General features: G+C 34.5%; 3 protein-coding genes across 3 annotated transcripts; all 3 read right to left on the reverse strand.

Moving 5' to 3' along the window:
* Positions 1 to 194: 194 nt before the first annotated feature.
* On the reverse strand, positions 195 to 4,163 carry setd6 (SET domain containing 6, protein lysine methyltransferase). Its single transcript, XM_058766884.1, has 10 exons — positions 4,145 to 4,163; positions 4,021 to 4,049; positions 3,788 to 3,871; positions 3,397 to 3,541; positions 3,179 to 3,320; positions 2,895 to 3,089; positions 1,950 to 2,088; positions 1,681 to 1,861; positions 1,462 to 1,604; positions 195 to 1,391 (listed from the first exon to the last, which is right to left on the reverse strand). Exons 2-10 carry the CDS (start codon positions 4,045 to 4,047, stop codon positions 1,062 to 1,064), a joined length of 1,386 nt encoding a protein of 461 aa, XP_058622867.1. The 5' UTR covers positions 4,048 to 4,049; positions 4,145 to 4,163; the 3' UTR covers positions 195 to 1,061.
* A 1,470-nt stretch (positions 4,164 to 5,633) lies between these two features.
* On the reverse strand, positions 5,634 to 9,590 carry LOC131534486 (cytochrome P450 2F2-like). Its single transcript, XM_058767379.1, has 9 exons — positions 9,315 to 9,590; positions 9,073 to 9,235; positions 8,191 to 8,343; positions 7,933 to 8,093; positions 7,363 to 7,536; positions 7,120 to 7,258; positions 6,585 to 6,772; positions 6,375 to 6,516; positions 5,634 to 6,295 (listed from the first exon to the last, which is right to left on the reverse strand). Exons 1-9 carry the CDS (start codon positions 9,474 to 9,476, stop codon positions 6,102 to 6,104), a joined length of 1,476 nt encoding a protein of 491 aa, XP_058623362.1. The 5' UTR covers positions 9,477 to 9,590; the 3' UTR covers positions 5,634 to 6,101.
* A 1,169-nt stretch (positions 9,591 to 10,759) lies between these two features.
* LOC131534454 (cytochrome P450 2F2-like) lies at positions 10,760 to 14,094 on the reverse strand. Its single transcript, XM_058767326.1, has 9 exons — positions 13,874 to 14,094; positions 13,552 to 13,714; positions 13,232 to 13,384; positions 12,962 to 13,122; positions 12,532 to 12,705; positions 11,655 to 11,793; positions 11,387 to 11,574; positions 11,174 to 11,315; positions 10,760 to 11,091 (listed from the first exon to the last, which is right to left on the reverse strand). The coding sequence occupies exons 1-9, from the start codon at positions 14,033 to 14,035 to the stop codon at positions 10,904 to 10,906; spliced, it is 1,470 nt and encodes a 489-aa protein (XP_058623309.1). The 5' UTR covers positions 14,036 to 14,094; the 3' UTR covers positions 10,760 to 10,903.
* Between the last annotated feature and the right edge of the window lie 1,222 nt (positions 14,095 to 15,316).

Consider the following 15,316-nt stretch of genomic DNA (forward strand, 5'->3'; position numbering starts at 1 on the left):
GACTATTTTAACTATGTCCTTAACCTTTCTGGACCTTGCCGTTGCTGGCTATGCAGGGTCAGAAAACTTTATCAGAAATACCTTCATTTGTGTTCTGAAGATGAACCGACGGTCTTGCGGGGTTGGAACGACATGAGGGTGAGTAATTAATGACAGAATTTTCATTTTTGTGTGAATCCCTTCAATTTTACACATTTAGCATTCAGGTGACGAAACGTCTTTGTGTGTGTCACTGACCATTCAGATGGAGACGCAAGATATGAATTTCATATGAACTGTTTGCAGATTCTTTTTTTTTTTTTTTCACACACTAAACAGATTTGAGTTTGAGTCGAGCACTGTTCCAGTCCTCTTGGAAAGCTCATAAAGCATAATTTTGACTTGCAAGTAATTAAAATTGATTAGCTGGATTTTGTTTTCAATGTACTGACAAAAATTGGGAAGCTTTTTGAGCACATACTGAAAAGAGTGCAAATTAGGTGTGTAATTTATTCTTTGTCTTGACAAACATTTGTGTGGAAGCAAATCTTTCACTAACATGAAAATCAGACTTAAAATCCTCTGTGGTATGACTTGACAGTGACATTAAAACAACTAAGTTGCCTCTACAGTTAAACAAGTGGAATTCACTGTCGTAAATATCAATGTTGTAATTACAGTGGCTAGATGTATACGTGCATTTGTTGCTGCCATAAAGCAAAACAGACTTTTTGTGGGATTTCGTACCCGCTCACCAAACTAACTTGCTCCCAGAACAGACGTGGGAAAGAAACGCAAGCCTTTTATAAGTCAGTGTACAAACAGAATGATTTTTAAACTGCTATTTCAAGGTAAAAAAAACGGGTTAAATAAACCACCTTTACATTCCACAACAGCACACAATCTGAACCGTATTCCAAAAGATTTTTTTGAAAGGAAAATGTACAGCATACAAAATGTAAAACTCACAAACTATACACAGTTTGCAAATTCAATTACACTATCAGCTGAGGATTTTTCAATCTTCAAACTACAGAATGCAGTGTCAGCACCACATATGGCATGTTTGTGAAACCCATGCATTAAGACGTAGGTTTGGTGAGCTGTTGCAAGCGCTGTAGGATGCTCTTCTGACCGTAACGCACATGCAGAGCTCTCCTCTCTCTGCTGCCGAGTTCAGCCAGAGCTCCCTGGTCCTCTGGCCGCTTCCTGTCCATCTCTACATCTTCCGAATAAGAGTCCAGCGTCAGAGCAGCTGCTGCATGCAGGAGACATTTCCACTCTGCTGACAACCCCATTAGTCCGTCGAAACTCAGAGCCTGCTCCATTTTATCATCCTCATCCTCTTCATCTTCCTCCCAGCCTTCGTTTTCACGGAACTCCTTGAAATCTTGCACCGGCATGCACAGGACCTACGCAGTTTTATATATATATATAAACAGGTAATGTAGGAAAAAATTGTCATGTGGATAAAATGGTTACCTTCAGTGTAGTGTAGAGCTCACTGTAAGTAAGTGAGCCTGACTGGCCGAAGATGAAAACCCCTTTGTCCCCAACTATCTCCATTTCACACAACATGTTCCATTTGTCCACTAGGAGCCTTTGATCTGCTTCACTTTGTGCCACTGTAATCGCAATAAAAATTTGAAGTATTTCTTGTGTTAAGTAACTGACTTTTTATAGATGTCTACAAAGTCACACCTTGCACTGCTGCTTTGTACACACTGGACATCTGTATATCTGCAGTATCATTGCTGTTAGTAGGAAAGGGCTCTGCAAAGCCGTACATGTGGAGGAGCTGCCAGTTTGCCATCTGTCCGTAGGTGTTAAAGACCTCCGCGCCCTTTTCAATGTGCTGTACGGACACCATCTTCAAACACTCCTGCGCACAATCGAGTGAACATGAGCTGTGAGATTTCTAAGCATCTAGCATAAAAACAATTAAAAGCAATACATTGTGCACCACATACGGGTGTATATTCCAGATTGGCGTTGTGCTTGGAAACGTGATTCAGCATGTCAGCCATGGGCACCATCATTGGAGGGTTAGGCTCTTTTTCTTCTTCTTCATCCTCATCCTCATCCTCATCCTCTGCAGGCTCTTGAAAACTGAGAAAATGTTACAAAAATAAGTAGGGAATGCACTGATATTAACAGTATAGCTGATATGATAAGCAGATCATTATTTTCATGTTATTACCAATATTTGACATTATTTAAAATGTAAAAAATCAGTATCTGACGATCACTATGAATGGCCAATATTAAAATTCTACTAAATAGTAGGTAGTAAATTACAAAAATAATTTTTAAATTACTAAATAATTTAAAAATACAAACTAAAATAAATTGATTTAAAAGTGAAACTAGGCATCACTGCATTATAATGCACAGTATGAAAAATAAATATTTATTTACAGCTAAATATTAGAAATAACAAATGTTATTAAATTATTAGTGTTGTGTTTATGTTATTAAGTTTCAGTGATCATTAGATGATAGCAAAGGTAATTTAAATATAAAATTAGGGGAAATTAGCATGAACAATTAAATATCTAATTTGATCAATTCGGCCAATAACCAATTTGGTAATAATTTATATAAGATTATTGCTATTTAGTTGTTGTTGTTATTATTTATTTATTTTATTTTAATACACTGTATATAAATATATTAAAATATAGATAATATACAGTTATTATACATAGAAAACATACCTAAAAAATATCTAAACATAAAATTAGATATTTAATATTATACCATTCAATTTAAATTTAAAACAGCCATTAAATAAATAGTAGCTATTAAATAAATAATAACCAATTTGGTACCATTATCTTGTGCATCTCTAAATAGAATAATCATATTATCATACATTTAATTTAATCAAATTCAATGACTCACAGATATCTCACCTATAGGCCATTACAAATGCTACCAGGCTCTTGTAGAGCTCCAGCGTGTGCTTCTCAGGGTCCCACAGGTCAGGATGGGACTTCATGAAAGGAAGGACTATGTTATTGTACTCATCCTGGAGTTTTTTCAGATCCGTTTTGACAGCCTCTGGAATTCCTGTGCCTTTCAGGAGTTTATCACGCTCCTCCTCGGACCTTCAAAACAGAGACATTGTGACCATAAAGAACTGAAGGATCCTTGAGGAGTATCTTAAAGGTCAGTAAATATTCACAGCAAGTCCTACCAGAACATGGGTTGATCCAGTGTCCTAAAATCTGGCCAGAGAGACAAATATGGTTTCCAGTGGGATTGTGGACATGAGTACTCATATAGGAGACCCAGAAGAAGAGGAACCCAGCCTGATGCGCTCTCCAAAGATTCCTTCCCTAGACAACATATGGTTATATAGTTACAGGCCTGCTATAGAAGGTGGGATTTCAATAAACCTAAATGTTCTTTTACCTTCCTCAAGGACCTTTTTTACTTTAGTGGTGCCCTGATGCAGAAGAACCTCTCTGGGTATGGAGAACAAGACGTGGCCCTCTTCAATGTCCTCTTTGGCAAGCATGCCATAGTCTGCTGCTGTACCCTCTTTACTTAAGTACACCTAAAGACATTAATGTACACTGTGGTAAACATTTCCAAGTTTAGGTTTTTGTCTGTATTTGAAATTTTATTTCAAAATACATGATTAGACTTGTGCTGATGATAAAACCCTACACTTGGAAACTTGGAAATATAAGTACTTTATAATGATAAAAACTTGAAAATTATAATAATATTAATAAATAGGCCTACTATAACGCTATATCCATATAATATAATACTATATGTAAATATAATACATGCTTACCTTATCGCTGAGAGTCAGCTTTACACTATCGCACCACAGCAAGAAGTTTTTCAAGGGGTCCAGCACACATTTCTCATCATCTATCTGAAACACACATGATGCTCTGCTGAAGGCTCATCACGATAAGCACAATAACTGTATTTTAAGCTAAAGGAGATATTTGAATCTAAACTATGAATATAAGAACTGTCACTAATAAGTTAATAGTTTGAGAAAACGTTTTTTTTTTTTACCTTTGGCCTTTTTGCATCTGTCGCCATTTCTTTAAAACGCAAGTTCGTTAGTGAGATATTAAAATATATATTGTTTTATAGTGACCACCACACAGGAATACAGTAATGATTATTTTCTACGTGCCTCCATGTGAGCTTCGGCCACTTCTTCTTCATTCACTGTCTGCAGAAAGTAACACAGTCATGTGCATTGGCGCCACCTACTATAAAAATACTACTGCTGCTGCTACTACTACAGAACATAAGAAGTATTAATAATTAATAAAATGAATAAATAAATAATCAATATAAATTCTCGATATAACATAACATTTTGTTGTGTTATTTCTTATTAAACGATTTAGAAACTAAGCCTGTCACATAGAGCCTATTGTTTATTTGTTTGTCTGTTTATTTATTTATTCATTCATAAATTCATTGTAAAAATATAAATATGTGGCCCTGGACCACAAAACCAGCCATAAGGTTTTGTTTTTGTTTTTTTGTTTTTTTTGTTTTGAATAAATAAGATTTCCATTGATGCTTGTTATGATAGGTCAATATTCGAGATACATCTATTTGAAAATCTGGAATCTGAGGGTGCAAAAAAGTCTAAATATTGAGAAAATCGCCTTTAAAGTTGTCCAAATTAAGTCCTTAGCAATGCATATTACTAAACAAAAATTAAGTTTTGATATATTTACAGTAGGAACTTTATTAAATATCTTCATCGAACATGATCTTTACTTAATATCCTAATGATTTTTGGCATGAAAGAAAAGTCGATAATTTTGACCCATACAATGTATTGTTTGATACTGCTACAAATACACCCATGCTACTTACGACTGGTTTTGTGCTCCAGGGTCACATATACATATCAACAAGAAAGTAAAAACAACAACAAAACCACTGCCATTATAAAAATCTTCATTTCAAAGAAAGATTTTCACCAAGACAAGTATGAGGACCTGAAAGGAAATTTATTATTATACATTACTCATGTGTTGTAAAAGAATTTGCAAACACAGACATAAATTCACTATGACAATAAAATAAAGCGTACAAACAGAGACAATGTTATCTTCTCAAGGCCTTGCTCACTCAGGAAGTTGACTTGGTTAAACTCATGAGGAAACTTCCACTTGTGCTTCTCCAACAGCACAGAGGAGGCATGATGGGAGTACTCTGTAATTTTTTCGTTATTTTCCATTATTAGGATTATATATTGTCTAAACACTTTACTGATTCTACATGCTATTCTGCATTCATCGCATTAACAATGACAATGCACTTTATCTATTTTACACTTTTACATTAAAAGGTTTATCCAATATTTACATTGAGTGATTTTGAATTTTGGTCTTTTTCATGTGTGATTTGGTTAAGTTACAGGACACACAGCCTCTAGTCCGCCCCTGGACACTCAGTCAAATTAAGTAAAATTGTTTAGAGCATTTTACTTATTATCCTGATAATTCTCATTTAGTTAGCTAAAGCATTTAATGCGTGCATTCATTTCGAATTTAACTATTCAGATATACATCTCAAAGTGAACAACTCAATTTTGCAAAAATAAATTATTTCTTCAGTTTGTTTCACAGAACTGGAATATTTGCTAGGATTGTCTCAAAAACAGACACGAAGGCCACGTTTAGCAACTTGATAAGAGCTTTATTATGTTCTCCCAATAGGAACTTTTTGTACAGAGTTTGTATCTTTTGGTTCCAGAAATATATTCCATTCATTTTCCCTTTTAGGGATTTCAAAAATATCTTCAACAAACTTTCTTCTGCATTGACAGAGCTCACTTTGGGATTATGGGTAGTGTAGTTCACCAGAAATTCAGCTATTAAAAACAAGGCAGACTATATCATATATCATCATTTCAACAATCTTGAAGCTCATGGTAGGTCTGTATGAAAAGAAAATGAATTGAATTTTTACTTCCAGAACCAACCTGTTGTGCTCAGTTACCTCCAACTTCATACGCAGCCCAATACTCATCACAAACTTTTGATAATGATACACAATTAGATATTCAAAGATTATCTGTTTATCAAATTATATCCTGTATAGGGAGAAGTATTTGACATTATGATTTACTGTTTAACTGTTTCTCTGCGTCTGATGTGCATTCTGTAGGGTTTGGGGGTGAGGGTGATCCCATATACTGGGGTGTAATCAGGTTCCCCGGCATCATCGGGCCACACAAACTGGAAAAGGCGCAACAGAGTGACGAAGACCAGGAAGAGCTCCATACGCGCAAGACCCTCACCGAGACACGCACGAGGACCTGTAAAACACAAATAATGATGCTCACAGAAAAGGTTTGACAAGATGAAATACAATGTCATACATTTTTGAATGGTTACCTGCAGAAAAAGGTATAAAGGCCTCAGGCTTCTCAAACTGGCCTTGCTCACTCAGGAAGTTGGCTGGGTTGAATTCATGAGGAAACTTCCACTGGCCTTCCTCTTTTAGTACAGAAGTGAGGTTGGGAATGATCACAGTTCCCTAAACAAGGAGAAACAGTTAAAATTTGTTCTGAAGTACTAAAAACTGGTTTCTGCAGGTTTCCCCACCTTCGGGATGCTGTAGCCCATCAGCTCTGTGTCTTTGGTGGTGCAGTGAAACACACTTAGCGGTACAGTGTTAGCGACGCGCTGAACCTCATGAATCACAGCCAGTGTGTACGGCATATTGTGTCTGTCTTCATACGATGCGTGATCTTTACCCTCCAGAACCTCATCAATCTCTTTTTGACATTTTGCTGGTGAGAAAACAAGACCATGTTTGTTTAAGTTTAAAGGAGTTAGCTTTGCTAATATGCTAACACACTCCTGAAAGTTTGCAACATTCAATTAAAAAAATAACATACATCAAATTAGCAATAAGAAATGACAACAATATCATAAATTTAGCTTCTTTGGTTCAAATCGCACTTAAAAACTGTATTTGCAATGCCTGTTCAAGTGTCGCTAATCATGGAGATATTTTCAGGTCTTTTCACATTGAGCATTATAATTGCTTTCATATGTTTTTCTATGAGTGGTCTGTCTCCCCCTGCTCTGCCTGGTTTAAATTAAGGCAAAATCAATGTGTGCTTTTTAAACAAACCTTGAATCTCTGGGTGGTTCATGAGGTAGAGAAAAGCAGTGAGGAGGGTGTTGGACGTGGTATCAGTCCCTGCAAAGTGCAAATCAAAAATGTACATGATGAGCTGGTCTTCAGCAAAAGAGGAACCATCATTTTTTCTCTGGGGAACACAAGATAGTATTAATTTGAGTCTCAAACTGTGGTAAAGCTGTAAGCCCCATTCCCCCCCACCCCCACACACACACACGTTTTAACAATTTGCACCTTATCAAGCTCGTCCAGATAGCAGTCAATGAAGTCTCTCGGCTTTCCTGGGACTCTTGTGTTCTTGTGTTCGTTGAGCTGACTTAAATTCATATTTTTTAACTTCTTTACATGATCAAATGCTTTTTTAAATGGCAGGGGCAAGATTCTCAGTAAAGGAAGTGTGTCGTATATCTGTTAGGAAAAGACATGTTTGAAATTTTTGTATAATCTTATACAGTTACTTATACAGCTTTCTATTAAATCACCCTTGGCTATTATTGACTTTGAAGCTAATGTTTTTTTAAGTTGCATGCAATCAAAATGGGAATTTGTGGCTTTTATTCCATGTAGCTTTGAAACATCACTAAATATTGATAATATACAAATTTTTGGCAGAAATACAGGTTACATTTTACAGGAAAACAGATCAAACATATTGATGACTCATCCTGCACTACACAGATTTTTGTCCAATCAGATGCTCTCTGGTCCCTCCACTAATAGCCTACTGTATTCCTCTGATTAGCAATAGCAAGTAGAAAAACTGGTTATAAAGAAAAAAATTTGAAATTTGATCTAAATTCTCACCGCATTCCATGGTCCATTGAGGATCTTTGAAATCTCTGTAATGAACTGGACATAGTGCTGAAGGAATTCATTCTTGTAATCAGAACGGGATCCAAACAGAACCAAGCCGATAATGTTTGATGCAACATTGTGGAACATATTCTGAGGATTCACAGTTCCTCCTGTACAAATGTACAGTATATCCGTTAAAAACATTATGGCATGTTCCTTGTCAGTTGAGATCTCAACCAACAAAAAAATGTTTTTGCATGTAAATACCAGTATTTTTGTCCAAGTCAGCAACTAAATGTGAGATTTCTCCCAGAATTCTCTCCTCCATTGACTGCTTCCCCAGGCCAAAGTTCCTCAGGGTCATCAGAGCAAAACGTCGATGATCCTTCCAATGGGTGCCATAATCGGCCAATATTACACCTTTAGTAAAGTTAAGATGTTAGTTGTGGAGATTCTGTTTTGTTCCTGATATAAGCCATACTTATACTCATTTAAATAATACTACAACATAATTACCATCCTCTAATTTGATTGATCGAGCAGCAGCATTCCAAGAACGTTGAAAGTCCAACAACACAATGGCTTTTTACTGTTTTATTACTCTGTCTTCATTTTCAGTGACTTGTTAAATATATGTTACATTGTTAAGGCCCAGGCAACTTCATTTTTGAGCGCAGAGGTTCCCAACCCTAGAGTTCCCCCAAAAGTAGGCTACACATTTTGGATGCGAAATAACCATTTTAGGTCTCTACTAATGAGCTATTGAGTTGAATCAGGTGTGTTTGTTTATTCTAACATCCTCAATTCCAATAATGCTCACAAATCAGTTTTTTATAACAGTAAAAGCTTTTTTTTTACTGTAATGTTGAGTCACGTTTATCATAAAACACTGATAAAAGCATATTTACCCCCACTTTATTGGAAATTAAATAGCATATGTTTATGATGAACTTTATTCTTGAACAGATGGTGCTGAATTAAGCAGTGTATAAAAAGTGTTTCTGTTGCTCATGAAAACATTTCTGAAACATCTGTGTATTTGACAAATATTGCATTTATTTTTATTTGCATTTTATTTCTGTTGTATAAAAGCAATATCACACTCATTAGACTGTGCTGATATCTAGGACAGCTTGTAGTATGAGTTACCTTTATTCTCTGTGAGATGACTGACCATGCACTCTTGAGGACGTCCTGAAAAGTCTTGAGCCTTTGTAACCAAAGCTTCCTTAATAACTTCAAAACTATTTAGAAAAACGTATGGTTTCGATCCAGTATACAGGCTGAAAATTTTCCCATATTGTTCTGCAAACTTAAAACATTGGAAAATTACTTTACAAACAAGAACAAGTGAAACGTTTAAGCTTCTGATGACCAAAGGAAAGCCATACTTTTTCAAAATCCTTCAAAGGATTGGCCATATCCATGTGAAGCAGATTCCCAAATAAAGGGAGAGGAGTAGGTCCAGGAGGAAAATTCTTTGGCCTCTGGATCCGGACGAGGAGGAAGACGAAGAAGATGCATGTCCACACAAGAATCAGAAAGACCAGCATGCTGACTATATCCAGCTGTTGTCCCTCTAGATTCACTCAAGCAAAAGAAGCTTATGAACTCAAACCACTCAGTCTTTAAGTACATTGACTATCTGAACAAATATTATGGTCATGTTCCAGGAAAGATAAAATGAACCCAGGCCCAGGCAAACAAACACTGCTCAGCACTTTGCGTTTCTGGATCAAACTGGTTTGAACTCCACGTATATCTCTTCAGTATACAGGAGATATACAAAAATATATGAGCCAAAGGCCAAATATGTTTTTTTATACCTGCTGATTAAACAAGGTTATGTAGTTTTGAATTTAACAATACATTTTTTTTTTTCATTTTATACTTTTTGTTTTTTTCAGTGTGTTAGTGCTTTCTAGCGGAATGTTTATGTCACACTGCTGTTGAAAAGTTTGGGGACAGTAAGATTTTTGTTGTTTTAAATAAGAAATGTATAAGTTTATTCAACAAGGATTGATTAAATGGCTCAAAAGTGACAGTGACGACATATATGTTGTTCTTTTGAACTATATTCATCAAAAAAATCGTGAAAAAAAAAATTGTATGCTGGTTTCCACAAAACATTAATCACAAAACATCAACATTAATAATCAGTAATGTTTCTTGAGCAGCAAATCAGCATATTTGAATGACTTCTGAAGGATCAAGTGACAAAATGTAGTGAAATATTAAAACTAGTGCTGGGCAACGATTAATCGCGATTAATCGCATCCAAAATAAAAGTTTTTGTGTACATAATATATGTGTGTGTATTGTGTGTATTTATTATGTATATATAAATACACACCCATGTATGTATATATTTAAGAAAAATGTGTTATGTTTATATATTAAATATATTTATATATCATATAAATTATATTAATAAATATATACATGTAAATACATGTAAATCTTTTCAAAATATATACTGTATGTGTGTGTCTTTATATACACATAATAAATATACACAATACACACAGATATATTATATAAACAAAAACTTTTATTTTGGATGCGATTAATCGCGATTAATCGTTGCCCAGCACTAATTAAAACGTTATTTTAAATTGTTAAAATATATTACCATTCTTACTGTATTTTTCATCAAATAAATGCAGTGCTGGTGAGCATGTGACTTCTTGTAAAAACTTTTAGCAAAGGTGGTTTATAAATTTGAAGCCTTATATCTATTTTAGTTCTAGTTTTTCATTTAGTTTTTGATTATGATAATAACACATGCACGTGGACACACACACAAAAACACATTGGCATACATTCAGACAAAAAGAGGAAGAAACCTATTTTGTAACAGGTTTTTATTCAAGAACTATCTTTTCAATTCAATTTAATAATAATAATAATAATTTCAATTTATTAATACTGTTATTAAAATACATCAGAACATCATTGCAACATAAATCTGTCATAATCATCATAATGTTTCTCTGCGTCTGATGTGCATTCTGTAGGGTTTGGGGGTGAGGGTGATCCCATATACTGGGGTGTAATCAGGTTCCCCGGCATCATCGGGCCACACAAACTGGAAACGGCGCAACAGAGTGACGAAGACCAGGAAGAGCTCCATACGCGCAAGACCCTCACCGAGACACACACGAGGACCTGTACAAGACACATGTGCATATATGATTTACAAAATGCGCTCAAGCTAAACCTACACATGTATCCGATTCTGAACCATTACCTGCAGAAAAAGGCATAAAGGCCTCAGGCTTCTCAAACTGGCCTTGCTCACTCAGGAAGTTGGCTGGGTTGAATTCATGAGGAAACTTCCACTGGCCTTCCTCTTTTAGTACAGAAGTGAGGTTGGGAATAACAAGAGTTCCCTGGAGAAGAAAAAGTGACAACATTATGATTTTAAAAGCGTAAAACTCTCTTTATATGGAGGTTTCCCCACCTTCGGGATGCTGTAGCCCATCAGCTCTGTGTCTTTGGTGGTGCAGTGAAACACACTTAGCGGTACAGTGTTAGCGACGCGCTGAACCTCATGAATCACAGCCAGTGTGTACGGCATATTGTGTCTGTCTTCATACGATGCGTGATCTTTACCCTCCAGAACCTCATCAATCTCTTTTTGGCATCTCGCTGGTGAAATAAAAAGTTGTGTTTAAGTTTAAGGCATTCATCATGTTAACAGAAGTTTTCTGATAAACCAAAACACAGACCTTGAATCTCTGGGTGGGTCATGAGATACAGAAAAGCAGTGAGGAGGGTGTTGGACGTGGTATCAGTTCCTGCAAAGTGCAAATCCAGAACGCACAGGATAAGCTGAGCTTCAGAAAACGAAGAACCATCATTTCCTCTCTGGTGAAGTTAAAATAACCAATGATTAGAGATAATAAGTACTACTCTCTAAATCAGTTAAAAATACTAGAGAATACTAGAAAAAATATTAGAGATGCACTGTTTTATGTTATGACCGATAACCAATAAATATAAGGAATTTTATACAGTTTTGTTTAAATAAATTAAAAATAAAACACTAAAAACAATCATTTTAAATGCTACAATTAAATTTAGACATTGCAACATTATAATGTACAATATGAAAAAATGGATATTCTTTTTTAAATTTGCTGAAGATTACATTTAATAGTTTAACAATAATTCAATTAATTTAATTTAATTATTAGCATTCAAACCGATAATTATTTTCATGTTATGACCGATGGTGGTTATTAAAATTCCATACTGTTTTTTTATATAAATTACAAATAAGATACTAAAAACAATAATTTAAATGCATTCAAGAAAAGTATTTTTGAATGCTTTACAGTAAGAAAAAATTACAATTTGCAGAAGATTAAGTTTAGATTAAATGATAATTAGTTTAATTTAATTTGTGTTTTGAAGAATAACTTTAAGTGAGCATTAGATGATGGCAAAAGTAATGTAAATGTAAAAACAGAGGAAGTGGTCATGCACAATTAAATATCCTATATACTGATAAATTAAGAAAATCTCTAATATCCGCGACAACCGATATCATACCAATGATAGTGCATTCCTAAAAAATACCATCACAGATGCACACACACACACCTTATCAAGCTCATCCAAATAACAGTCAATGAAGTCTCTTGGCTCTCCTGGGACTCTTGTCTTTTTGTGCTCATTGACCAATTGTGCAGACATTTCTCTGGCCTTGTTGGCATTTGTGAAGGCCTTCTTAAAGGGCAGGGGCAGACTTCTCAACATAGGAAATGTATCGTATATCTGCAATAAAATGGAGAAATTTTCTTAATAAAAGGTCCAAAATACCACTAGTGAAAATACAAATTTTTTGTTTTGTTTGTTTGTTTTCTTTGTATGTCATATAACATAACCCTGACCCATTTTTTTTTTTTTTTATAATTAATTAATTAAATAATAAAAAATTAAATGTGGTTTCAAACTTTTGCACTTCTCTGAATATGTATTTTAATAGCTTTGAATATAATCATTTAAAAGATGAACTGATAAAATGTCTTACCATGGCCCAAGGCCCATTGGCAAACTTTGCATTCTCTGTATAGAGGTGAATGAAAAGCTTGAGGAATTCATCGTCATAATCATAACGGGTTCCAAACAAAACAATACAGATGATATTTGACGCAGCATTGTGGAACATAGTCTGAGGGTCAAAGGAGCTTCCTGCACAGACACAATGTACATTGATCTGAATGTCAAGTCAAAATTGATATATGAGTGAACTGTTCCTGTGAGATATACAGATATGTAACAAAAATAAGCACAATATTACCAACTCTTTTTTCCAGGTTGGCAATAACATGTGAAACCTCTCCCAGAATTCTCTCCTCCATTGACTGCTTCCCCAGGCCAAAGTTCCTCAGGGTCATCAGAGCAAAGCGTCTGTGTTCTTTCCAACTGGGGCCATAGTCAGACAAAATTACACCTGCGATAATATGTAAATGTCATTTATTGGCCTCAATTATACTAAGTGTATACAAGGTAGAAAATTGCTCTTTGGACTAAAGAGAGACAGAGTGAGCAAACTCACAATGATATTGATTAACCGTAGTCTGTACAGAGGTATAAGAGTGAAGGTTGAAGTAGATTTACCGCTTCCTTTTGTAATATGGTTGACCATGAGGTCCTGAGGGCGTCCTGCAAAGTCCACAGCCTTAGTAAGAAGAGCTTCCTTCAAAACCTCAAAACCATTCAGAACCACCCAAGGTTTTGATCCAAGGTACAGGCTGTAAACTTTCCCATAGCGATCTGCGAGCTAAAAGGTTTATCATTAAGACATGCTTGCAGTTTAATACATTACCATATTTTACAATGCAATAAGCATTTTTGGAATGCTGCAAGGATATTCTTAATGTATTTCTTCAAGATTTAAAATTAGTGATCGATGAAGTGTTTAAAGAATGGAATACTGTACCCTCTTGAAGTCCTTCAAAGGATTGTTAATGTTTAGCTCCAGCAAATTCCCAAATAATGGCAGAGGACGGGGTCCTGGAGGAAAGTTCTTAGGCCTCGGGATCTGGATGAAGAGGAAGAGGAGGAAGATGCATGTCCACACCAGTATCAGAAAGCCCAGCATGCTGACTGATGTCCAGGTGTTCACTGCTCTGCTTTCACGTGTAAACTCAGATAGTATCACATGAGCCCTCCCACTTCAAACACTCAACAGTAGTCTCAGGGAGCACACTGCCTGAAGACTCAAAATTAATATATTAATAATGACCAATCCCAGACAGAGCTTAATTCTTTTAAATCACAGTGTAAAAGTGAATGGGTTTATGTTCCAGTCGTCTATTTGTTGGTCAAGTCAGAAATAAAAAAAATTAACCAATGCCTAATGATTAAATAATTTATTGAAAATTGTGATGGAAATATCATATATCTAAATATTATCTATCTATCTATCTATCTATCTATCTATCTATCTATCTATCTATCTATCTATCTATCTATCTATCTATCTATCTATCTATCTATCTATCTATCTATCTATCTATCTATCTATCTATCTATCTAACTATCTATCTATCTAATATATAATTTGTCTATTAAAATATTATCTATCTATCTATCTATCTATCTATCTATCTATCTATCTATCTATCTATCTATCTATCTATCTATCTATCTATCTATCTATCTATCTATCTATCTATCTATCCATCCATCCATCTATCCATCTATCCATCTATCTATATCTATCTATCTAACTATCTATCTATCTAACTATCTATCTATCTATCTATCTATCTATCTATCTATCTATCTATCTATCTATCTATCTATCTATCTATCTATCTAATATATAATTTGTCTATTAAAATATTATCTCTATCTAACTATCTATCTATCTATCTATCTATCTATCTATCTATCTATCTATCTATATATCTATCTATCTATCTATAATTTATCATTTGTCTATTATAATATTATCTATCTATTTAATATATAGTTTATCTATTAAAATATTATCTCTATCTATCTATCTATCTATCTATCTATCTATCTATCTATCTATCTATCTATCTATCTATCTATCTATCATCTATCTATCTATCTATCTATCTATCTATCTATCTATCTATCTATAATTTATAATTTGTCTATTATAATATTATCTATCTATCTATCTATCTATCTATCTATCTATCTATCTATCTATCTATCTATCTATCTATCATCTATCTATCTATCTATCTATCTATCTATCTATAATTTATAATTTGTCTATTATAATATTATCTATCTATCTATCTATCTATGGTTAACCAATAGGCTACCTAATGATACAACAACAGAAAATTCATTGAAAATTGTGATAGAAAAAGTCAAATAATACAAAGAAAGCAAAACCACG

This window comes from Onychostoma macrolepis, chromosome 25 (genome assembly GCF_012432095.1).
Source record: "Onychostoma macrolepis isolate SWU-2019 chromosome 25, ASM1243209v1, whole genome shotgun sequence".
Classification (NCBI taxonomy): domain Eukaryota; kingdom Metazoa; phylum Chordata; class Actinopteri; order Cypriniformes; family Cyprinidae; genus Onychostoma; species Onychostoma macrolepis.

Bases quoted from the DNA above. Each gene is read 5' to 3' on its own strand.
- setd6 (XM_058766884.1), bottom strand. From the start codon at position 4,047: ATGGCGACAGATGCAAAAAGGCCAAAG. The intron at 3,872-4,020 runs GTAAAAAAAAAA...TGTGTGTTTCAG, and splicing joins CAGATGCAAAAAGGCCAAAG to ATAGATGATGAGAAATGTGT. The intron at 1,862-1,949 runs GTATGTGGTGCA...GATTGTGCGCAG, and splicing joins CCAATCTGGAATATACACCC to GAGTGTTTGAAGATGGTGTC.
- LOC131534454 (XM_058767326.1), bottom strand. From the start codon at position 14,035: ATGCTGGGCTTTCTGATACTGGTGTGGACATGCATCTTCCTCCTCTTC. The intron at 13,123-13,231 runs GTAATATTGTGC...GTGTCTGTGCAG, and splicing joins CAACCTGGAAAAAAGAGTTG to GAAGCTCCTTTGACCCTCAG. The intron at 12,706-12,961 runs GTAAGACATTTT...ATTTTATTGCAG, and splicing joins CCAATGGGCCTTGGGCCATG to ATATACGATACATTTCCTAT.
- LOC131534486 (XM_058767379.1), bottom strand. From the start codon at position 9,476: ATGCTGGTCTTTCTGATTCTTGTGTGGACATGCATCTTCTTCGTCTTC. The intron at 8,344-9,072 runs GTAACTCATACT...ACTTTACTAAAG, and splicing joins TCATCTCACAGAGAATAAAG to GTGTAATATTGGCCGATTAT. The intron at 6,517-6,584 runs GTGGGGAAACCT...CTCCTTGTTTAG, and splicing joins TGGGCTACAGCATCCCGAAG to GGAACTGTGATCATTCCCAA.